Source organism: Paramacrobiotus metropolitanus, unplaced genomic scaffold (genome assembly GCF_019649055.1).
Source record: "Paramacrobiotus metropolitanus isolate TYO unplaced genomic scaffold, Prichtersi_v1.0 Parri_scaffold0000238, whole genome shotgun sequence".
NCBI lineage: Eukaryota > Metazoa > Tardigrada > Eutardigrada > Parachela > Macrobiotidae > Paramacrobiotus > Paramacrobiotus metropolitanus.
Genome location: NW_026570458.1, coordinates 20,301 through 45,200, shown reverse-complemented (window position 1 = coordinate 45,200; position 24,900 = coordinate 20,301). Strand labels below are relative to the sequence as shown.

The 24,900-nt window shown below is 46.8% G+C and overlaps 1 protein-coding gene across 1 annotated transcript; it reads right to left on the bottom strand.

Annotated features, from left to right (window-relative positions):
• Positions 1 to 705: 705 nt before the first annotated feature.
• Positions 706 to 2,624, bottom strand: LOC129601471 (vasodilator-stimulated phosphoprotein-like). Its single transcript, XM_055500290.1, has 6 exons — positions 2,620 to 2,624; positions 2,188 to 2,365; positions 1,824 to 2,102; positions 1,117 to 1,524; positions 813 to 922; positions 706 to 754 (listed from the first exon to the last, which is right to left on the bottom strand). Exons 1-6 carry the CDS (start codon positions 2,622 to 2,624, stop codon positions 706 to 708), a joined length of 1,029 nt encoding a protein of 342 aa, XP_055356265.1.
• Positions 2,625 to 24,900: the final 22,276 nt, after the last annotated feature.

Below are 24,900 nucleotides of genomic sequence, written 5' to 3'. Positions count from 1 at the left end.
TTTGCGTTTGTTCCGCTGTCGATGGAGGATGCGCGCTTAGCCAACGCCATCTGATAATGTTCACTTTAACTCAATCACACCGTAACTGCCGAATGCTGGCCGACGACGAAGCGCAGCTTCTGATCGGAGGCTACCGATAAGAACACGCATCATACGTCATCGCTAATACAACAGGGAACACGTACATGCGCACCGTAAACTCGTACAACATAATCCCAATTACGGCAGCATACACCGGAATGCAATTAAACTGTTTTGGAATTTTCTTTCATCCATTTTCCCCGACCGGAAGTTGCGCACACAAACGGTTTCTACGCCTATTTATGCAAATCAGCTTGCTATAGAGTGCCCCAAAAAAAGCAAAGAAGTGAGAGGGGTGCGCGACATTTAAAGTTTTCGTGCACGAACACGAATGTGGTACCACGTCCACAGTCGTTTCCTTAACTGCTTTCCCAAAAACAGATTAATAACTCACCCGAGCCTGATTTGGAACTGGAAATGCGTGGATATGATAAGACTCCATAGCGCTTCGCCAGCAGTACATAACACATCGCATGCGCTTTTTTATCTTACCCGCATCTGGCAGCGACAAGCCCGACGGATCCAGGCGCGCTCCCTTTTCCACGTCCCGCTCGGTCCATGCGTCGACGCCCAAATCCACCACGTGGCCGGTGTAACCGCCCGACAGCTTGCGCCACACGGGACCTACATGGGGCAGCGCACCGCGCCGGTACACTCCCCGCTCGACTCCGGCCTGCCACGCAGCGCAGGCTCCCTTGGAAGTGTTCGGGCCTAGAACGTGCTCCACCCACTGCGCTCGTGTCCATCCCAGCTCCGACTGGCCCTGTGCCCCGCAGTAAGGGCAAAGGAACAGCTTTTTACCATCGCGCTTCCAGCGGCGCTCCCACCGCTGTGCCACACCCTACACGTACAAACCAAACGGTACGATCTCATCGGGAAAAGTGTTTTCGCCACAAACCCGGCAAGATTCGTCGTTACCGAGGTGTGGAAAGATACCACACGGAATTCTATAGCCATTCAATCTTGCTAGGGATTGAGCTGAGATTCTGTAAAAGTAGCAATCTTTCTTGCTAGCTTTAGCGCTTATGAAGTTACCTCACGCGACCCCCTTTTCATCTTCACGGTTTTCTTCACCACCGGCACTCCCGCACAACGCTCGCTTCGCTTTCTGATCTTGGAGCCAGCCGGACGAATCGGCACACCATCCTCGGCAGAGGAAGTCGAATCACTGCCCTTGTCATCCTCGGATTCGGAAGAGGAATACGGAACCGCCGGTGATGGAATGACGCGGCGCTGGCGGTTACTGGAGCGGGGAGTGGCCGAATACAGCGAGAGAGATTCCAGCAAATAACGACGACGGGATGACTGGTGCTCCGTCGCTCGGGACGCGTGAGTCGACGCGGTGGCTGCCAGGCGCGGTGATGATGAAGCAGACGAGATGGTGTCTGCCTGACTGCGTCGATGTGCAGCCTCGGGGGAGGGAGACGGCGTGGCCAGCAAAACCTGCAGTTGTGATGTAACTTCAGATTTTTTGCTTGTATATGACGTATATGTTTTTTCGTATAGCGAACTCGTGCCGAACCTACCATGTCCCTAACTATAGTCTATAAGTGCCAATTATTTCACGTTTTTGTAGGACACTAATAATTTGAGTTTGCCTGTAAGCCTCGATAAAGAGTGATTCCTTGTGGAGTGAAGACGTTAAACGTTAAAACACAAAAACTGGGTTAAAACGTTTCAGCTATGTGGAAAGCACCCGAAAGTTCCCCGCATTAACTTTCGCAAACTGCAACGTTTCTCACTTTGTTCTTCAGCGTGCCCGGCTGTGGCTTAGAGCCGCCTGCGGCCTGGGGGATCGGTGAGACCTCGCTTCCATAGGGACTGGATTTTTGCGCTCGACTCTGGCTGGCGGCCTTGCGCATTTCAACGGCCCGGGTTATGGCCTTTGCGAAGGCCTCGGCGTCGTCTTTATTAGCGAACTGGAGAGCATTCCGGTTAGCCGAGCTGCGCCATTGGTGGAAGGTGGGAGTGGTCTGTGTGTATTCCAATTTATCCCCCATGTCGTCGTCAAGCAGTACCACCTGCAAAGGGACAACCAGCTCTCCATCAAATCAACCGCAACGGTCGCTGGTACATCTGCACAATCAACAGCGAAGTGTAGCGTACTGCGTGGTCCCACAGACGGCGACCGAAGAGACGGAAGGTGTAGTTCAGTTTGTGCTGATATATCTGCACTTTGGCGGTGGCATTGGGGCATGCAGATCCCGCCGGCAGCCAGCGGCGCACTGCATCATCGTACGCCATCACCGTCGCGTGCGTTGTGGCCAAAACCTTTTCCATATTGCTGCAAAGTACAAGGAGTCAACAGATCTCAGAATTAACTCATACTCTTTTATACATCCCACACATGTAGAATATCGTCCATGATCACATTAAAAACAACAAGCCACTTGGAACCAGCGTAGAGCTAATAAATAGTAATAATGCTGGTAGCTTGGTACTTCGTAATTATTACGAAGAACCAGTACGACAGTGACTGGACCTTCAACTGAAGAAAGCGTTCATCCGGCTGAAAGAGTAGAAAAGAGCCCGGCTTACCTCATGTCTGCCTTAGCGCAGCGTGCGATACCCCACGTGAACAGCCAACAGCAGGTCCCACACGACGCAAAAATTGCCTCGATCCCTTCTCGACTGCGAGTTCCCTAGAGCCACACTGGCCAATCCAATCGTGTACCCTACGAAGCACACAATATGTCAACACCGATTTCGAGCAGGTACAGAAACGTTAATTACAAACACCCAACAAGTTATTCAACGCGGAACAATCGGCAAGAACAGTGCCCAGCGTGCCTAACCAGGTTCTTCGCACCAACCAGTGGATCGTTGTGATCGGAAACCAAATGATCGCAATCATTTGGCCAATCCTCACAGGCAGCGGCACCAGCGACATGAAAAACGCTCTGACAATTTGACACCAGTCACCAGCTCTACTGACACAACTGTAACTGTATCGAATTTCTCTACTGACAGTTCTTCGCCGCCAGTGGTCTTGACCATTCGAGATTCTCACCTGTTTTATATAAAACGAACAGACTGAAAGACGTCAATCTGTTCAAATACCGCTACAATCAACCAACCAATCTGTACAAGTACCGTTTTACCAACAAAGATTTGCAAGAAATGTTTAGGGAACAAGAATGCTGCACTAAATGTCTGTTAAACATCACCAAATTCAGGAACCCCGAAATTCAGTGTGTGATCATGGATTTGTGTCATGCTGTCACATGCACCAAGAGCGCAATGGTCGCGCGATGACGCTGCCGTGGCATGATTCTGATTCACCCGCACCATAGGGGTGAATCATCTCCCTTTCCGTCCAACCGGCATGGGCTTGAACGGCCTCCGTTGTTTTTACTTTCAGCGCGCCACGTATGACGGAGGAATGCATTGCTGCCCGCTAATGCCCTGACGGTTGCTTGGCGAACTCTGTGGCCTGCCCGGATGATAAAAGGCTGAAGCTAGTGTTTTCTGGATTTGATAGGTGCGTTTCTCTACACCGTTTCCCTGTGGGGCACAGGTACATCATTCTAATGCTATTGACGCTTGAATGCTGAGCGTAGCAGTTTAGTTTTGAAAGAAATTACGTGACGCACTGACCACTGACTAGTACGTACATTAGAGTGGCAATAAATTGTACGTATAAGTCAACTAACTATTATATAATCGTCATGTATTATGTATACAATATAATCGCCTGTTTCCGGTATAATCACTTTGTAAACTGTTGATTCGGCATGAAGACGTTTGTAGACAGTAAATTAACGATCTCCAAGTCCGGTGCGATACTGCAGCGAACTGAGGTACGTATGTATTCCTTATGTTTTAACTTTATTGCCAAATTGTACAAGTTAAACGCCATTTACATATGAACTTAAAACACCAATTTAGACTAGTAGAATATTTCTTCTAGCTCTCCAGAACAAGCAACTGTTCCCAGAACAGAAGCAGCGCTACCATGCTGAATTTCCACACTTACACTTTGCCACAAAAATTCGGTAGCGCGCGCTTCTCTTGTTTGCTCTTTAATGCGCCGACCAATTTTACTGATGCACTGACGGGTACTGTCGCCAAGGCGACTAGTTTGAAAAGTGTCGATCAGTGAGTTCCGAGTAAAGGCTTCTCTTTCGTGTTTCCGCGTCGTCTGCTGCAGACCATACCAAATGGTATGGCCTTTATTATATAGAGCGGCTATTAAGTGTAGGCTGCCGCAGTTGTTGGATTCTTACTTTGAACAAAGTTAATTTTTGAACTTTCGGAAAAGGTACACCTAAAGCCTCATGCTAGGTGGACTGAAGTGGTACAGAGAGCAAGTCGCTTCTCACCAACACAAATAGGTTATTTTCAGTTAGGTTTGCTGAGATGAAACAAACTATTGAGTCTGTCATGTCTGTCTCAGTTTTATCTCAAACATATGTAGAGACGAGTTTCCCTCCGAAAAGTGCAATCTGTCATTTTTTGCAGTTATTATTCAGCTAGCTCGATTATTCAGCTAGATCTTGAGCATCCAGACGTTGTCGCACTGATCGAAATAACACTGAATTTGTGCAGAATGGGTCCGGGATGCTGGCGGTAACTTCGGTCAGAGCCGACATGCGACGGGGAAGCTCCGCGTGTTTCCGCGACTCCGCACTGGCGCTGGACGAGGGACTGACCAGTTTGTTTTCCAGCCAACAGCGGCAGATAACCCGAATACGCTTTTAAATTTGACTTCCATTCTGTAATCATACTTGCAACACTATCACTTACAGTGGCAAATGGTTTAAACTTTAAAGCAACAATCACTTATTATCACTTGCTATTTACTTATTGTCACTTATTAATTATTATCACTTATTATTTACTAGTTAGTAGTTGCCCAATGCGTTAATCTGACTACCAGTAAAAAGCGTTGCCGCTTATCTTCGCATTCAGCCATCAAGTATTCAAGTTGCGCATACAATCTGAGCACAACTTCTGCGCCAGTAAAGTATCGGCTCCTTTGACGGGCACTCGGCAAGTCCATCGTGTGCTGTTTTATCGGTTCTTATCTTTCCCCGTAAAACGTTAAGTTGAAGTGAAACAGATGCCGCCTTGATAGAGGCTTTAAGTATTGCCGACTTCAGCTGAAACTAATCTGCCGCGTGCGGCCAGTATTTATCCAGTAGTTTAACGCTCAAGAATGTACGTAACTTCTTTGACACAAAGCAGTGTTCCCGGATCAGTATTGTATAAAACAGCACAACTGCAATATTAAGGCAAGACAAGACAACTTTATTCCCCCAGATTTCTTCTGGCAGGGGCACAATATGCGTTGTGCCGTATGATTAACTTAAGTATCAATCAAACAATCAAAATAATAATCAAAATCGAGCATATATATAGCAGAAGTAAAAACAGAAATAATGATAGTAAAATAGAGAAAAGATAAACAAGTTTCACACAGAACTGTACAAGAAAATTGGCTATATATATTCGGCTGCGTTAATCTGTATTGACATTCAGGCTTTAGGAGGTAACAGTACCATCTTACAGGTAACAGGCAGTATCTGCAGTACATAGTACATTAAAAATATGAATTAAGTACATTACAATTTTACAACCTTTGCTGGCTTCGCATAACGTTCATTTGAAAGCATGATGCTTTGAAAGCATTAAGACTAATAGAATGCCATTTTCGAAGTGTCTATTTTGCCGCAGTATTTGCGGCAAAATATCCATAGCCTATAACTTTTGCGTAAGTCATTGCCGTTAAGCGGCTCGATATTTTTGAAGATATTTTGATTGAATCAAACTGCTTCCGATCACCTGTATGCAACTGTTTTTTTTTGGCTAATGAGCGCGGGTTTGCCACCCGTTAACAGACATCCATCATGGATGATGGTTCCGGTGTACGTTCTACCAGTTCTGTTATCTTATGGAATCGCAAACACTATGGATGTCCTCTCCAGCTTGGAACGCAAAAACTTGGTGGAATTCATTAAGCTGACTGACAAAATCTCCGTTGACCTGCAGCATTTGTCAATCTTGGACTGATTTACTGGGCGCTAATCAAGACCGACGCTTTAGGGCTGCGTTTTGACAGCCTGTTCCAGCAAACTAAGAAGCACAGCGCCATAATTTGGATCACAACCGCCCTTATCAGCATGGGTGCCTCATTGTTATCCTGCGGAATGGAGCTCTACACAGGTTGGTACGAAGAACCGGATATCTTCTACAGCACGGACCAGAAGGATTGCATTATCATTCCACGGACACCAATACCTTGTTCCCCAACCACAAACATCATCCTGAACGTCGCCTGGTCGTTAATTGGTTACAACATAAACTTCTTTACAGCAGGAAGCTTTGTGGCACTGCAGTTACATATGGCGCTTGGTTTTCGACCAACAAAAATCGCGTTATCGAAAGTAGTTGACACGGCAACCGGAAGCGTCCCAAGTTTCGGGTTTATACGGTTTTTCTGCTGCAGCTCGTCAAAGAGAAACGAGACACCAGAAGAGCGCTTGGCAAGACTCCAGAACCGGATTGCCGAAGTAACGCCTCTTCTACAACAACCGATCTACACGAACCTTTTGCACTTGTACAACACCGATAATTGGTTGTTATGTTTCCACTTTCTGTACGCAGTGAAACGACCATCTAAATGCTGCAGTCCTGTGGGCTATTATTTGTAGTCCGTTAACCATAATGCGTGCTACTGTCGTGCTTTTCGTTGCCGTGTTGACGTTTAGACGAACAACAGGTCAGATGGATCATGGAGACGCGTTCGAACTGTATACTGCAAATGTCGATAGTGTACTTAAGGGAAGTGACCTGGTACATCGCGAAAACGAAGCGGAAATAAAATCAGGCATCCAGCAAACATAATTACTGTGCACATGCTGGTGCAGCTTGTTGCTTTGAAAGCATTCGCCGTTGTAGAAAGCATTCCAACCGGCCGCCACGAAAATGCCGGTAGTGCGCGCGAGACACAATCGGAACCCGAGCGTGAGACATCAACCATTGACACAGACTGGACGGATATGGACGGCGAGATGCTGATCGACACCGACTGGACGGTGGGCTTCTCCTGCTCCTCCTTTAAATACTTTAGCGCCTCCCACAGCTTCGACTTCACCGATATGGCCGCTATGGTCCACGACATCATCGCGGGCATCTTCGAAGACCACCACTGGAACGTGGTCATTGCGGCCGAACTGGGTGTCGTGGTAAGTTCTACCTATCTCAAGTTCCCAGTCAACTACGTCAAACTGCGACATGGCAAATTCGGAGGTTAGTTTGGCAACGCTACTGGAATTACAGGCTGCTTTTTCAGGTAACTGCCGTGCCTGGAACTAGATACCGCGCCACCTGTAACGGCCACTGGTACACCGTCTGGGCACCCGTCCACGAGCTGCATCATACAACGTGTCTAAATGGATCGTTTTCTTGAATTGTCTTGTCATGTCAGAGGCAGAGCACTGGTCTTATTGCACGGCACTCTTACTGGAATCAAATGACTGTTTGCAGAATAATTATCAGACAAGACATTGATTTTCTAACTAAACGCTATCGATATTAAAGGCGTCTAAGCAGGGCGCAATCCGAGGGAAACCGAGAAACGGCTGAAAAAGGCGCCGATGGGGGAATCGAACCCCGGCTACGTCGTTAGATCCGCGTAGGCAGTACCACTGCACCACGGCGCAATACGTTGAAATCGTTTGAAAGATTTTGTCGCTGTACGTGAGCCGCTTCTCCGCTCACAGGCGGTTTCTCAGTTTCTGCATTGACCTAAGTCACCTAAGTGCTCCAGTTTCAGCTAGAAAACAGCGATCCGGTGTATCTGTTAAATGTTTATTGATTTTTTGGATGGTGTAGAGCAGAGTTTAGACGTCGCTAATTTGGCTCGTATAAAACATGGACAAGAAACGATCAAATTTCTTCCAAGTTAACTGTACGAAATGAGGTTGGTATTGGTAAGACATAAGTAGGCTTGAGTACAACTCACCTGGGCGCATCTACAGATAAACCCCTAAAACAGTTCTCCATACCGCCATCGTCAAGAAGATGACAACTAGCATACAAACAATTCATTCCATGGAGTTTTAGGGAATTATAACAAATCCTCAACTTACGGTACAACAGCGCTCCAGTAAAAATAAAGAAAACAGAAATAGTTAAATCAGGCGAACAAAATTCCCGATACACCCGTTAACTGCCGTTCAAATTCCTACTGCTCCTGACCGGCGTCTCGTCCATTTTCATTGGTGGAGGAGCGGCGCTGTGGCGGTCCCTGGCTCGCTGCGCTGGCATTCGCCGATAGGCGTCGCATCCCGGCCATCATGCCGGCCAGATAGCAGAACAACGGGGAATCGGGGCCCGGCACTTGGTCGCCGCTGCCCGCTCCCATGTTCCGCATGACCTCCATCAAGGTGCGGCTGTCCTCCAAACCCGCGGCGAAGCACATGCCCAGCGCCGGTGAGGTCGGCTGGCCAGCGGAGCATGACGCGGACGGCTGTGAGATGGCGCGATTGTCGGGCTGGTTTCCGCTGTCCAAATTAAGCGGCGCATGTCGTTGTGGATTAACCGGTGGCATAACGGGAGCTGGAACCACGGGTGTGGCCACAGCAGGCATTTGCGCACGGCGCTCCACATTGTCTGCCGCCTTAGGACTTGCCGCTGTCGTTTTGCTGTCAAAAGCCTACGAAGAATCAGTTACGGCATTTTTAAAGAACCTCATACGTGTCTGTCGTCTGATAAATCAATTACTGAGCTAGAAACCGAGCCGTTGTCGAAACAACAAGCTACATAAAGTAATCGCAGAGAAGGACTCTCTGTTTTTGCCTTCTTTTTTAATTTAACTCTAGACGGGACACTTTCCGTACATCTCCTACGACTGCACTCGCACATTGTATGCGGCGCAACGGCTTCACGCGAAAAGGTTACGTACCAGCAGCTCCGACTGGTCAGCCTGACAATCTCCCGCAGGGGCTTTGTTGTTACCGGCAGCCTCCGCAGCGTGTTCATCGCCGATGCTGTCATCGATTGCATGGAAATCCCACTGATCACCCGCGCTGTCCCGAGTACCAGCCACCGAACTCTTCTCCCGGCGGTCACCACGCGTCGCCACAGAGGAGTCCTGGCCACGCCGACTCTCCTTCTCCGCTCCTCGACCGTCCAACTGCTTCAACTAAACAGACCCGTGGAATCAACTGTCTCACTCCTACACACCCGTCAACGCCCAACTCACGTGCAGCTTCTCGAGCCGCTTCAGCTCCGCCACGCAGTCCTCCACGTTATTCTCCTTGCCGGTGACCACCACCGTGGTCGGGTCTCCGTCCTTGCGTTTCGGAAAGCAAATTATCACCTGGAAGCGCTCGTGCAGCTGCTTTAAACGGTCGTTCTCGTGGCCGATGATGTGGGCGTGAGTGCGGAGATCCAGATTCAGCATCCAGGGCATCACGGCTTCCTGCATAATTCAAAGCAATGCACGGACATTGATGCACCGTCTTACAAAAAACACACCCGTACGTGTGATTGCTTTAATCGGCTAGTTGTTTCGAAAACGGCTCGGTTTACATACTCATTACTCAGGTCTCAGCACCTACTTCAGTTTCCGCGGCATCGGCAGGATGAGAAGACCGCGGAATGGATAGCGGATGATCTAGCGGGTACTCCGCGGGCTGCCGCACTGACCAATCGTTCTGCACGATGCCCCGCTTCCTGTCCGTCTCGGTCCACTCTTCCTGCTCCTCTTGAACAATTTCCCCAGTGTAAAACTTGGAGTAGTATCGCCAATGGAGACGCCGGTTCGGCAGCCGGTTTTCCGCGAAATTTCTCGCTTCTTCCTGCTTCCATGTGGCACATGGCTGCTGTCTGCGTTTCTTCAGAATGTGCCGTCCCAGCAAGTGATTGAGGGCTTCACCGCGATTCCAGCCTCGCACGGAGCTTCCGCCTAACTTACAGTACGGACACACATAAAAGCGGAAACCGGTGCCGCTGATTCGCACGTTGATCGCTTTTTGCAGTTCCTTTTTTTCCTAAATGAATCAACGCCATGCTCGAATGGAACAGAACACGTTCAAGTTTTAATGCCGCCCACAGCGAGAACATCGATCCACTCACCTTTCGATTCTTCGCTTGTGCCAGCGCCCTGTGCACGATGAGCGTTCGCTCCTCTTGGCTCAGTTCCTGATCAACTCGCTTGCGACGGGGCATCGATGGCTCCTCCTGTCAAGAAAAGCAGCACCTGGTCATTCCTGCGATTATTTCTTTCCCGTTTGGCTTGATCGAAACTGGCGACACCGGCACCCGCCCAGTGGGGGCACCGTAATTCGGCTCGCATTCTCAAAGTTTTTGAAATGCCATTAATTTCCTCTTGTTCAATTTGCGCATTTGTTCATTTTTACGCATTTCCCGCTTTCGTTCCGGCTGGCTGCTTCTAACTAAATTAAGCGAATACCTCGGTCTTCAGTTTCTTTCCGCCTTGATCTTCCTCGGCATCGTTCCCTCGCTTTCCACCTTGCCCACTCTTTCCGTCCTTAATGGCGTTCTGTTCGTTCGGGGTATCGCTGTCACCGCGGGCGCTTTCGCCGTCATCGCGTCGCAACCAGTCTTCTTCCCCACTCAACTTCCAGCGTCCGTAATCAGTGGCGTTGAAAGGCCGCAGAGGATTCGACATCTGATTGAGCAGCTTTTTGTAGAAGACAGCATTGAACATGATATCGTGGTGGCTAGGATTGTCGACGATGGACTGGGCAATAGCGTCCCGCACCGCAGGTTCAGCCTTCTGCACGATCTTCAAAATAACATTCTTTGCTGACGCGGGCGCCGGTTTGCCGTTCATGACGATCTCACTGTTATTCCACCGCTCCAGAAAGGGTTTCCAGATTCGTTGGTACGTCGCTTCGGAGCACTGCATAATGTGTCGAAATACCTGCAAATTTGAGCTAGCTAAACTGCTGACCACTTTCACCGTTAGCGTAAACGCCAGTACGCTCCATGTTCATTCTAACGAAAGCTGTAATAAGTGCTTCCGAAATGTAGATTTCAAATTGTGAATACCTGCTGGAATTCCGCACTCATGCTAAACGAACCATCCTTCTCATATTTCCGGATATTTTTATACTGGGAGGTAATCTTCTGGCGGACCTTCTCGTAGTCCTCAACAGAAATGTAGTGGTCGCCCTCAGGCAACTTATTCTGGGCGTTCCAGTGATGAAGCGTATCAAACTTCACTCCCATCTCCGTTGCGCGTTGGCGCGCTGACATTAGAATCGACGGATACGTAGTTCCCAGTATTGCTGACGCCATATCTTCTTCCGCAGCGCCGATGGCAATGGCTTCTGCTTCCGACAAACCACAGAAAAACGAGACCTACAAACCCAAAAGCAAAGCCAGTTGGTTGTTTGCCTTCACTTTAATGCTGCATGTTCCTACAAATATCCAGCTACTGAATGTACTTACTAAATTGCTACAGACAGCAACGAACACGACATACAGTATGATTCACGGTGACGGAGCTATACATACAGCTATACACAAATATTTTGAAAACTTACGTTGGTTAGCACGGTCTTCGTGTATTTCTCCTTGAAGTCCGTGTGGTCCTTCATAAGCACTACCTGAGGACTTTCTCCCACCAGGAAAAGCTTCATATCTTTAGGGTATTTCCCTGCTTTGACACGGCGCAGAATCTGGTCTTTCGTGTAGTTGTTCTGAGCCCGAATATTCACAGAGACAGGAATGGGGCATTCCTTCTCGTTCGGCGGATTTCGTTTGAAGCTCGCGACGAACTTGCTATCGTCAACATGGGCATACGGAGATTGGCCGGAATAGGCAAGATTGGCTAGCGGGACCTTCGCGCGGTCCACCGTGATCTGCTTCAGAAGCCCGTTCAGTTTGTCGCGAGCGTTCGCAGCGGCCATAGGGTCCTTCAGTTTCGTCGCCTGGTCCAGCTGGTATCTGGCTGTCTTGACAGGGTTCGAGGTTTCCGCATGCGTGTAATGCAAACCTTCTAAGCGGATTGCGACACCGTCATGATCGTACTGGCAATCCTCGGCCATTTAGGCGAAGTGTCAACAATGCTGAGACCGCGAAGTATCAGATTTAAGAAGATTACAGTCAACTATTGGGAATCTGCGATCAACTACAGTTTAAAATGAGTACCTCGGAATGAGACTCGCAGGGGTGCGCACTGCATGCAGCTGACGCCGTGTGTCATGCACGGTAGTCAAGCGAGCGAGCGAAGCGAGCGAAGCGTTTTTAATTTAAAGTGTGTAACGGGGCGAACCGAAGAACCGGGTTCCCGGGGTCCAGGGGCGAAGCCCCTGGCCGGGGTTTGGGGCGGAGCCCCAATAAGCAGGGGGTGCGGGGGGCTGCGCCCCCCGCTGAAGCAATTGAGAAGGTAGTTTAAAATCGTGAACCTAACCGGGTTATAATTGACGAACCCAATGGGGAAATGTGTGTTCGACCGTAAATTTGGACCCAGTGCAAACGCGTAGACCGGGTCGGGTGGTGGCATTTTGGGGAACCGTAACGTAAACTATAACCGGGTCATTATTGACGAACCCGCCGTAGTAATATACGGGGGGTCCGAAAATTTGGACCCGGTCCGGGATTTTTTGCGCCCCCTTGTGGAGCTGTTTTGAGAAACCGTAACGTAAATTATAACCCGGTCATTATTGACGAACCCGCCGTAGTAATATACGGGGGGTCCAAAAATTTGGACCCGGCCCGGATGTTTTTAGCGGCCCCGGGTGGTGCAGTTTTGGGGAACCGTAACGTAAATTATAACCCGGTCATTATTGACGAACCCGCCGTAGTAATGTACGGGGGGTCCGAAAATTTGGACCCGGTCCGGGATTTTTTTGCGCCCCCGGGTGGAGCTGTTTTGAGAAACCGTGACGTAAATCATAACCGGGTCATTATTGACGAACCCGCCGTAGTAATATATGGGGGGTCCGGAAATTCGGACCCGGTCCGGATTTTTTTGCGCCCCCGGGTGGAGCTGTTTTGAGAAACCGTAACGTAAATTATACCCCGGTCATTATTGACGAACCCGCCGTAGTAATATATGGGGGGTCCGGAAATTTGGACCCGGTCCGGATTTTTCTGCGCCCCCGGGTGGAGCTGTTTTGGGGAACCGTAACGTAAATCATAACCGGGCCAGTTATACACGGTGTGCCTGGAATTTTGGACCCAGTCTAAATTTCTTTAGGTTAGGAACAGTTTTTGGGAACCGCAACGTTAAATGTAACCGGGTCATTATTGACGAACCCAGTAATATACGGGTGGTCGTGCAATTTGTACCTGGAAATGATTACTTTTCGGCCCCGGGTGGGTGGCGTTTTGGGAACTGACGTTTTGGGAAATACTTATTTATTCTTCCGGAGTCCGCCGTGCAATTGTATAGGTGGCCTAACTTATGAGCCCTGTCCAATCGCTTTGCCGGTGTTGGTGGTTTGGTTTTACGTGAGTTCTTGCAACCATTTCTAAATACTATCAATAAAATTACCGTACCCGCAATACATTACTTTAGCAGGGTATTACTGTTACCACAACGGATTACTTTTTATGCAACGGGCGATCATTACTGAACTTCTATAATATTTAATCCTTAGCGTAACTGGTTTCCGTTACCGCAAACCGTTCTTTAACGGATTACTATGGCGGGATACTGTTACTGCTACCGTTGCCGTAACAGATTACCGTGCATATTTTTGTCACCGTTTCGGGTAACCGTAACCGTTACTGCTGACTTTTAGCATCGCCCGTTGTCCCAATGAGTTGCCCTTACTTTGATAATTAACCGTTTCGATAAAAAAATAAGGGCAACGCCTAACTGCACTGCGTTGATACGGTAACGGTAACCGAAGGCGGAGCCAAAGGCGACGCCGAGTTGCGGCGCGAGCAAGCGCAGCACAGCGAGCAGAGCAGCAAGGAAAATGAGAGGATTCTATTGCCATTTATTCTGAAGATGTTTTTACTGTTTCGTTGGAACTTTTCGCAACCGTGATGATACGGTAGCGGTAACCGAAGGCGGAGCCAAAGGCGACGCCGAGCTGCGGCGCGAGCAAGCGCAGCGCAGCGAGCAGAGCAGCAAGGGAAATGAGAGGATTCTATTGCCATTTATTCTGAAGACGTTCTTACTGTTTTGTTGGAACTTTTCGCAACCGTGATGATACGGTAGCGGTAACCGAAGGCGGAGCCAAAGGCGACGCCGAGCTGCGGCGCGAGCAAGCGCAGCGCAGCGAGCAGAGCAGCAAGGAAAAATGAGAGGATTCTATTGCCTTTTATTCTGAAGAAGTTCTTACTGTTTCGTTGGAACTTTTTGCAACCGTGATGATACGGTAGCGGTAAGCGAAGGCGGAGCCAAAGGCGACGCCGAGTTGCGGCGCGAGCAAGTGCAGCGCAGCGAGCAGAGCAGCAAGAAAAATGAGAGGATTCTATTGCCTTTTATTCTGAAGAAGTTCTTACTGTTTCATTGGACCTTTTTGCAACCGTGATGATACGGTAGCGGTAACCAAAGGCGGAGCCAAAGGCGACGCCGAGCTGCGGCGCGAGCAAGCGCAGCGCAGCGAGCGGAGCAGCAAGTGAAACAAGAGTATTCTATTGCCCCTATATTCTGAAGCAATTCTCACAGTTCCGCTTGAACTTTTCGTTACCTTGTTGATACTGTAGCGGAAACTGAGGGCCGAGCCTAAGGCGACGCCGAGCTGCGACGCGAGCAAGCGGACCAGCAAGTAAAATGAGAAGATTCTATTGTCCTATTATTCTCAAAAGATTCTTCTTACAGTTCCGCTTGAACGATTCGCTACTGTGATGATACGGTAGCGTGCTATCATTTTTACGAAAACCGAGTACGAAGTCGAAGGCAACGCAAATTTGCGCCGAGGGCAAACGCTTCTAAGCGAGCGAACAGCAAGTAAAACAAGATATGCGAGCGGACCAGCGAGTGGAACAAGAGCATTCCATTGTCCTTTTTATTAAAATGATAATTTTCACGGATGAACTTTCCGTTAACGTCATCATATGCGTTAGCGAACTATCGTTTCGAGGAAACCGAAGGCAAAGTCAAGCGGTACCGCAATTGAAGCATCAAGTAGAACGAAACATTTACTTTTTTTATTTCAAACCTTTTCAGTAAATATAACAAAATCTTAATAAAATCTTAATAAATTTTAGATATCAGTTTTGCAAATGAAAAACGAATTATTTGACTGTTAGATCAAAGTTTCTCGCCTTGGGCTGCAACTCCCTATTTTAAACTTTAAAACAGGGACATTTTTGAAGGTTTATATAAATCTAAAAACAAAAGAACCAAAAAAATAAACCTCAGCGTTCAACAATCACGTTGCTCTGCGGAGAAAAAGAAAGGTGATCTACCTCAAAGGTCTTTACTACTACATACACCACTGCTCACAGAATTTCAGCACGTGACCTTGCCCCCACGAGCATTGCGTATATTGGGAAAGGCTCAACGTAGTAAAAAAAGTGGTAAAATTTCTGATTTTTAAACGACTTTTAACAAAATTCTTAAATTTTTAAATACTTTCGAGGAATTATTGTAGACATTTTTTGAAGATAATGCGATCCATGAACTTTATTGTAAACAAAAGATTCTGATAAGCTTCGTCAAACCAATACCCAAACACTAAAAGGTTGTCGCACCAGGTCGAGTTGAGTTAGTACGTTGAGTCCAAAAACGACCGTAGATTACCAGCCATAGTCATATGCGGGAAACGGGAACTTGGTGTTCAAAACCATGGTAAGTATGAGTTACTCGATCGTTGTTTTGCTTCAAAATAAATTAACCGAATAAAACTAAAAACCATAGAAAAACATGGTACCATTTACCCTAGAAAGTCATCCGTTTAGTAACCGCTACTGCGTTATTGTTACTTACGTTGCCGCTGCCAACAGACATCGAATAAGGTGTTGAACCGATAAATCGTTTGCGCAATAAATCAAGCCTAACCTAGGCTTAACGAAAAACATTGAATTCTAAAACAGAAATGTGTGCCGGCGCTTCTCGGATCCTGTGTAGTTGAATCGGCATACGCGATTTGTATAACTTAGTGTGCCAATTTATCTGCAGCAGAAACAGTCTTTCCGTGAACCTGAAAATACTGGGATTTAAATGGCTAAAACTTCTATGCGTCTAACAACTAACTAAAAACATTTAAAAAAAGGGTTTTTGGGTTGTGGACTAAGGGCGGGGAATCGTTTATTCAGTTCAGAAATCAGAAGGCAAGAAGTTGCGGAATAGTGACTGCATAGTCAGATGCTTGCGATGAAGCGGGCTTTTCTGCCCATAAAATAAGACGATGCAGCAGCTTTTCAGGTATGCATTGCCATCGAGTTCTGGCCAACTGCCAATCTAGCGAAAATTTAAAGATCTGGAGCTGAACATATTTTCTGCTTTTCCATGGACCACCAGCACGAAAAGTAATATTTCTAAGTTTATAATTTACCACCGAAAATCGGTTTGATAGACCGTCACGAACTGTTAAAATATTTTGCAGAGGATCACTGATTTACGGTAAGTCAACGACTGCGGTGCAGCGTGAATGGCGAATTAAAGGTCGCCAGAAATGTAGTGACGTGGACAATGTTTAGTATAGCCTTCTGATTAATGAATTGAGCTGCCAAACCATTTTGCATATTTCGCACTTAGTTGCGGTTGCGTTGGAAAATCTCTTCAGTTAGCATGTTATGTTTTGTTTTTTTCTCTGCAAGCGGTAGGTTTGGAAATTCAACCTGTGCAAACAATTGTACTTGACAGGTAATGGTCTGGGTTGCGATTCATAAACAGGTTCAAAGTCGTCTGGTTTAATATAAGCGTAAAAGTTGAACGTATCCATTAAATTGGCTCTGTTGGCGATTTGCATAAAGTTCTTTACAAATTTAGAGCAACGACCAGTATCCTAAAATAAAGAATCTGGTGCGGAATGGACGGCTATGGGCGATAGGAGAGTTGTATTAGTAGTGCCCGCGTCGCAGTGGCTTGCGTGGTCACATCTCATCGTGTGGCAGTCCTTGTGCGTCACCCGCTGGGTCGTTATTATCATTTAGATCAGCATTATCATCTGTATTACGGAATGAGATGTCCAAAGGTGGCGACACGCTCGTATCGCGTTGCGTCGCGTGCGGGAGTACGGAGAGATCTAGACAGACTGGTGGATAGCGGTAAACTCATGCCAGTCAATCACGCCGACTGTCGACTCACAATCGGCTCTACAATGGCGAGCGTAACCGCAAAAAATATTTTGGCCAATACACAAATCTGAAATGCCTTTGGCTTGGTTAGCTCAAGCGTCTCAACCTGCTCCCCCCTCCTGCGAAGTATCAAAAAAATTGAAATTTTTAATTTTTAGAATTTAGTTTTACGTGAAAAGTTAATTAGAAGAAATTTGCGCGTCATAAAATACATCTTTTATCTTTTTACACGCAATTTTCAGCCAACCAGAAACAATTTCATTTTACGAAATTCGGAATTTAGTTTCTTGGAACGGATGCACCAGTACGAAGCTCAAAGAACATTATACTTTTTTCAACGGAATTGATATGCCGGATATATGTATGTGTGTGTATTACGTACAACATGGACATATGTACTGCCGGTAGTTTATTCAGATAGATGTTAGGAGATGTTAAGGCTAACTCTGAGGAGCGCTGCGCAGAGCGCTTCCTTTATATATGCACTGTTGCGTAAGCATTCACCATGCGTAAGCATATGTATGAATCATCATACATACACATCATGACAGAATCAAAAATAAAAAAATATTCAAAAAGAACATATTGTATCGGCATAATTCTGCAAACGGCATAAAAATAATGATATTATATCGGCATCGTAGCGGTGGCAAAAACTGATATCTGAGCACCTCTGGTGATAAGCCTTCCAGTAGACTGAACTACTTCTGTTCCAGTGACGCAGGCTCTTTACTCAACCGAGTCTTTTACAACAAGAAAAATTTACACGCTCGCTCGCTTGCACTAAGGGCGGTTACGACCTTTATACTAGTATAGGCTACCCCAAATGCCAAATAACCAGATATTTCTCCACTGCCATTTCTGGCGCAATCTAGTTGGCAAAGGCTTACTAAAGGAGCGATTCTTGAATGTTAATTCTTCAATGTGCAGTAATGGCTGTAGTGGAATGATTGACTGTTACGTCGCACTGCGACTGCAACGCACTGCGACGGTCGCAGTATAAATCGGTATTAAAGATTTTACTTTAAAGACGAGCGAAATAATGATTACCTACAGACTATAGAGTAGTGAGGCGGCGAAACAGGTGTAAAGTACTGTAGCCGCCCGTACAAGTTGCTCCACAGAGTGAGGTATACGGATATTTCCACCCACATTGCCCGTTGTTCAGCGCAGCGTGCAGGGAGAAAGCAACTGCCGGATCTGCCACTGGAGCAACTTGTGCGGCATGCTACAATACCTTGTTATCGTTCAATCGGTTCGATCCACTTCCTACGTCCAACTTCTGCTTCACACCAGTTTCGCGCCTCACTAGTACTGTAATTTTTAGCTGCGGTCTTTACAAATTTTTGCTCGCTGCTGTCTCGCTGAATAAGCTGCGAAGTGCAAAGCTAGTTGAATCTTGGATGGGATTCAAACCTGCACTGCGCTTTACTCGTCCTTTTGATTTTTGTGCTTTTTCGGGTAGCACGTCAATTCGCTGACCAGCAATTCGCTGATCGAAATGTTGTGTCTTACACAAATCGTTGACCGACAATTCGTTTTTTCTGCTAAACCATTGACCGACCGTTTGCCGAAACATTTTTGCTGACCGACAACTTGCTTTTTGGTTCGATATGTTGAATTTGGAGTTTTTTGTTGTTTTGTCGTAGGTTTCATTGACTTTTTAGGTTCTTAGGTTTGCTTGTTTTCGTAGGTTTCTGGGGGTTCTCATGTCAGGTTTCTGGGAATTCTCCTTTTTTGTCCTACAGTACATTTGTACTTTGAAGAATCGCGCAGTTAAATTGAATGCCAGTTCCATTCATGATTGGATGCCTTTACAGGTCATTACCGCTCCCGACAGTAGTGTGTGTGTAAAAACTGTACACACATGCATATATAAGTTGCTGTCAAATATGCTACGTATGGAGACTCTGATGCGAATTGTATCTAGGTCAAAACTCTCGAGTGCGCAACAGCTCACGCACTGATTTGTGAGTCAGACAGATTCACTGATAACGCCGCGCGCATTGGTCAGATGGAGAATCAGTTGCTGAATTAGAAAACCGAGCTGTTGAGCTCGGTTTTATAATTCGCGATCACATTCATGACCGCTTGTCAACTCTTTAAAATTATCCTGCGCTGCTAATAAATGTTCGTAGTGATCCAGGCTGCATTAAACTGTATGTAATTACGCTGTACTTTAAATACTGTAGTTTGTCATTAAGTTTTAAAATAATAAGGTTTAATTAATTAACCTAATAATTAGTAACTGAGCAAAAATATAAACTAACCAGAGTCATTCGCGCCTAATTAGCACATTTAGCAGCTAAATAATTAGCGAATCTGCCCCTAATTACTAATTTCGCACCTGGTTTTTTTAGCACCTAATTAGCAAATCTATTACACATGAAGAAGAAATTAACTACATGTCATTAAGCTATGTGAGATTATTTTTCTTAACAAGTTTGCGCTTGTTTTGTTGCGTTGTCCATGGTAGTGAATGGCACTGAATGCAGATTTATTGCAGAATTCACGGTGCTGTCAGATTTGGTGTTTATTACTACGAGTGTATCTGTTATCAGTGGTGGGAACATGTTTCACTTTTTTTCTCTTAGTCATAGCGGAAAAATGAGTAACCGATACGTGCGCAGCAGTCGTGCCGCAGATACAAGCGGGCTGCTGATATTTGACAGTCCTAATATAAGGGAATTTGAGCATGTAAGAGCATTATTTGGCACAAGCACATACAACGTTCGAGTAAAACTACGGCGATTTGTACACAGACGGTATAATGTTCAGTATTTGTAGCCAACTATTTGGTACCAGTGTGACCTTCGGTTTTCTGACATAAGGAATTTGTAGACAAGAGTATGCATATTTTGTATGTTGTAGTTGTACACTTGTTATTGCCTAGTTTTTCTGACATAAGGAATTTGTAGACAAGAGTATGCATATTTTGTATGTTGTAGTTGTACACTTGTTATGGTTTCTCTCTTAGTACATATATCTGCATGCGCGTACTTTAATGTAGAAAGCTACAGTAAAAAAATTAAAAAATGGCAATATGTTGACGGTAATTTTGTGGTTTAACGGCAAACAAACGGCAAAGGCTTTCCAAATGGCGTTTTTAAAAGGCAAAGGGAAACGGTGAAGGTAAAGGCATAGGTTTCCACGACGGTAAAAGCAGAGGTACAGGAAAAGTTGAAAACGGCAAACTGAAACGGTAAAGACGAAGGGGCGGCAAAGGTAAAGTTGGCCGACCCCTTTCGACGGTTAGCCGTCCGTGCGTGCGTTCTGCCCGATGTACGTTGCTGACTGCTCATGACGATTCCACTTAAAGTGATGCTTTGTAAGACTGTCCAAAGAAATGCGCGTTCAGATTACAATGAAAATTTGAATCGGAAACATAGCAGTCTGAGTTACAAAAGACCGCTGTACAGCAACCGTATCCAACGAACTGCCGTACTACGAGTATTATATCGATGTCACAAATTACTCACGCCAGATGTATCCACAGAATGATTTTCCTATGATACTAAGCACACCTAAGTAAAACACAAACGTACCAACCAGTCGTTGCACGCGATAAAAAGAAAGACAGGAAGAGGCGATAAATATTAACTATATAGATATGTACGATTTACGTGGTACATGTATGATTTCATAACACGGACGACGGCCAACAGCAGTGCCGAAATTTCCCTTAATCGATACACACCCATGAAAATGATTTCCGAATCCACTAACGGCTTCAGCAAAAATGCGTCCTCACTGCAATTACAAATGCGATAATGAAATTATACTTGTACAACAGTCGTTTACATATAGGGAGCAAAATCAGTCTACCCGAACCGTCTCCCTGTAAAGCTGGCGTCATCCGGCTGCAGTTGTACGTTGTGGCTAAACATGGCGCTTATTTACCGCGCCTGATTTAGCCGCATGTAGTGCCGTAACGTCACACTCCAGCCGGGTGACGGCAGCACTGCCGAGAATTGGCTCGACTAAAATGGCTCCCTATATTTGTTATCAACGCCGGTACCTTCCGACTGCGTTTTGTATAACTTCACTTGTTAATTCCAAGTAAAGCTGCATCAGTCTTCTTCATCCGAATCGGTACCCAAATCAACGAATTCGCTCAAAGCCACAGCCGTTAGTGCGGTCAGTTTACCGGGATCCAGATCGCCGAGCGTCTCCGTCGTCCATGTACGACCGCGATAAGGAGTGGAGGGCCGAGGATCGTCACTCTGGTAGAAATTCAGAGCCTGCAACATGACAACCCTCCATGGACAATGTTAACTGCGGATAGTGACCGGGTTTTACCAGTTAGTGTTCAGGGTATTTGCACGATAGTAAGGGACAGTGAATTCACCCTGAACACAAGCACCAGTGGTCAGATCCTATGGCATCGATGAAGTAGATGCCTAAACGCGGACTGATCAAAGAATTCACTGTAACTCTTAATATCGAAAACTTTCTCTCCGTAATGCAGAAGAATGCAGAACTACTGAAAAACTGAGGACATTTTAGGGAAGTGTACCCTACGCGTTCCGGAACTTTCACTTTCGCGCATTTCCAAACATTTTTCAGCTTCGTCTTATGACCTTCCAATAATTCCATGCCCACATGATTTGTTTACATTGGCGTGAAAACCATTTGTGCGCGGACCAATCGGTTAGCGAATTAAGAAGAAATCTGGTTTTGAGTTGTATGGTTACACAACTTTTGGTTGAATAATAACCAGCACTAGCAACCACCTTACCTTCGCAATGCGCCATTTCGACAGCCAACTGGGTCGGCCTGCAAGGCAATCGGCGATGGTTGCCGGTAGGGCCGCCCGGTTCAGCGGCTTCGTTATAACGAGATTCTTCTCAAAGATCTCCCACACTTCCCTGGCCAACGCGACACCCGAAAGGGAGCGAAATGCATACTGCGCCACCTTCGCCGATAACGTGCCAACTTCCATCTCGCAGTTCTTCCACACCACCTTCTCACAACGCGAACACTTGTCGAACGCGCTAGCCACCACGGCAACGAGACCTTCCATTTCTCTACCCAGCTCGGACCAGACGCAGTCGTAGAACACCAGCGGCGGTATCCGTTCCGATGCGAGAATCAAAGCAATGAGTTCGGCCAGACTTTTGCATCTGTCCTCGGCGACACTCACGATAGTGATCATCTTGGTGCGAGTATTGAGGCACTTGAGCAAGCAGACCCCCGCCCAGTAGATACCGTGATAGTCTTCCGTAAGCACGCCGTAATCCGGATGGCCGATGGAGACGCGCACATCCGGAAAGTTGGCTTCCGTGGTGAGGATACTGTCCCACAGGCAGCACACACGCCGACAACGAATACGCGCGATGGAGTCTAGCGAGCGGAAGACTTGCACCAGCAGCTCAACCGGCAGCGGCATACACTTCTTGACACCGAAAGAAACCTTCCGCGGTTTCTCAGACGCACTGTCTCGCTGGCGCTGCAGCAGCTGTATGTCGAAGGAGGTGCCCTGCTCCACCTCCTTCTTCGCCCTGTTGTACATCTCTTCCTACAGTAACAACGGAACATTGTCAACGGCAACTCAACAGCTGATAACTGAACTGACAGCGACACATCACGTCCCGAAAAAAATTCACACCGACACTTTATGGGAAACGCTACTGCTATTACAGCATTTAAAGTTTGAAATTTAAAGCAAAAGACAAAATTTCAGGCGAAGCATGAATCCGTCGCATGTTTTGGCTGCGAAAGAGCTACAAATTTATTTTTAAAAAATTTCTTATTACGAATTTCTGATCCAGAACTCCTAAAGTCTCTGCCTGCACTCTGCCCTGAGATTTTAAACTCATTAATTAAATTACAATAAGGACGTACTTTCGTGCGAAGCTAACAAACAGTTTTAGAAATCACTAAGAATTCAACAAAATCATGAAAAATCAGTCAGTTTATTGCAAAATCGTCAAAGGTTTTTAGCAGTCTTCCCCCTGTAGAGTTTCGAAGTCCCCACTTTTAAAAAAATTCCGAACGGCATCAATCTTCTAAATACCGGTAGATACATTGCTGCAGTGTATTCACTTGGGTGTAAGAGCGGAATCCGCTCTCTATAGGATCGTTTGATAGAATATTTCAATACAATTTGTATGCTTTGCCGATAGCCTAGTGGTGCCTCTCTCGGCCTTAGAGCATGGCAGATTTTTTGCGAGTGTCTGTGCGAGCCTAGCCCAGCCCTTTCACGGGTACTGATACCCAGGTGAAGGAAGGCAGATAGAGCCCCCCTCCCCCCTGGAACACTGAAGGGCACCTACCAATTGCTTGGATGTTAATGGATCGGCAATCGCGCACTGCAGATAGAGAACGGTCTGGCTGAGCAGGGAGGTACACCAAACCTTGTACATTCGGTTCACATTGCGCTTGAATATTTCTCCGAGAATCGTGGAACCATCGGACCAGTAGGCGGTCGGCAACGTGCAATAACGGACCACGAAGTCCTCCTTCAGCACGCGGCGCTTCTGCAAAGCCGCCCCGGAGGGCCGGGTGCGAATTTGGCTGACGGGGACCAGTTGTCGGACGGTGTACTCCTCCAGTTGTACGTCCATTAGTTTCGCATCCTCGCATTCGAATGGTCCCGGGGAGTGAGCCCGTCCTGGATACCAGATCCAGGCACCGTCCGGATAACGACGCTGCAGCACCTCCACGTTCTGCGCATCGTGGCTATGTGGCCAGAAGGGACAGTGAAAAGTCCGTTGGTATTCGGCATACTCCGCGCGTTGATTAGCACAGTGGAAGTCGATGATCAGACCACCCTCCGCCAGGTTAATCACGTCGCCGTGCTGCAGTTGTCCGTCCTCGAGGCGCACGTCTACGGAATTCCAGCGCGCGACATAACCCTCCTCTTTACCGTAAAACGGCATCGCGAAATTCGTGCTGACAGACGTGACAGTAGATTCGCTTTATACCTTTATTCTTCGCCAACACTTTCGTCGTCAAGAACGGATTTAACACTTGAAACGTGGAATCGATCCAGTATTCAAGATGAAAAACTAGTCTTAATGTTAGAGCGGCATCCGCTCTCTATAGGATCGTTTGATAAAACATTTCGATAGAATTTGTATGCTTTGCCGATAGCCTAGTGGTGCCTCTCTCGGCCTTAGAGTATGGAGGTTGTGGGTTCGATTCCCTCAATCGGCAGATTTTTTCCGAAGTTCTATACGATCCTAGCACATCCCTTGCATTAATATCAGTAAATAGAAAGGGGAATTTGACGAACAGTTTCGAAGAACTAAATGTGAAGTAACAATTCAGACAAGTGAAGCAAGACTACGAGAGTTTGATTAAAAAGTAAATATCAGTGAAAGTAACTTCAAAGTCGAGTGGCACTACGACTTACGAGCTTACCAGTCCGGATTCAGAGGTGCCCAGCACTTCAGCTGGGGGTGCGATGCCCCACGCGCTGATGGGCTTTCGACTCCCAACTTGGGAGTCCCAAGTAACAGAAATACGTTACATAATAATGCTCGTAACGGCGTAATTTGCTGATCGTTGGCGACGTTCTTGGGAGTGAAAACCCTCTGTCGCATTACTTATGTGGACAACTGTCTAACAGGAATCGCATGAACAGCGTCCGGGAAGCCAGCGACAGTAGTCGGCACCGGCGTGCAAATCCCGACAGTG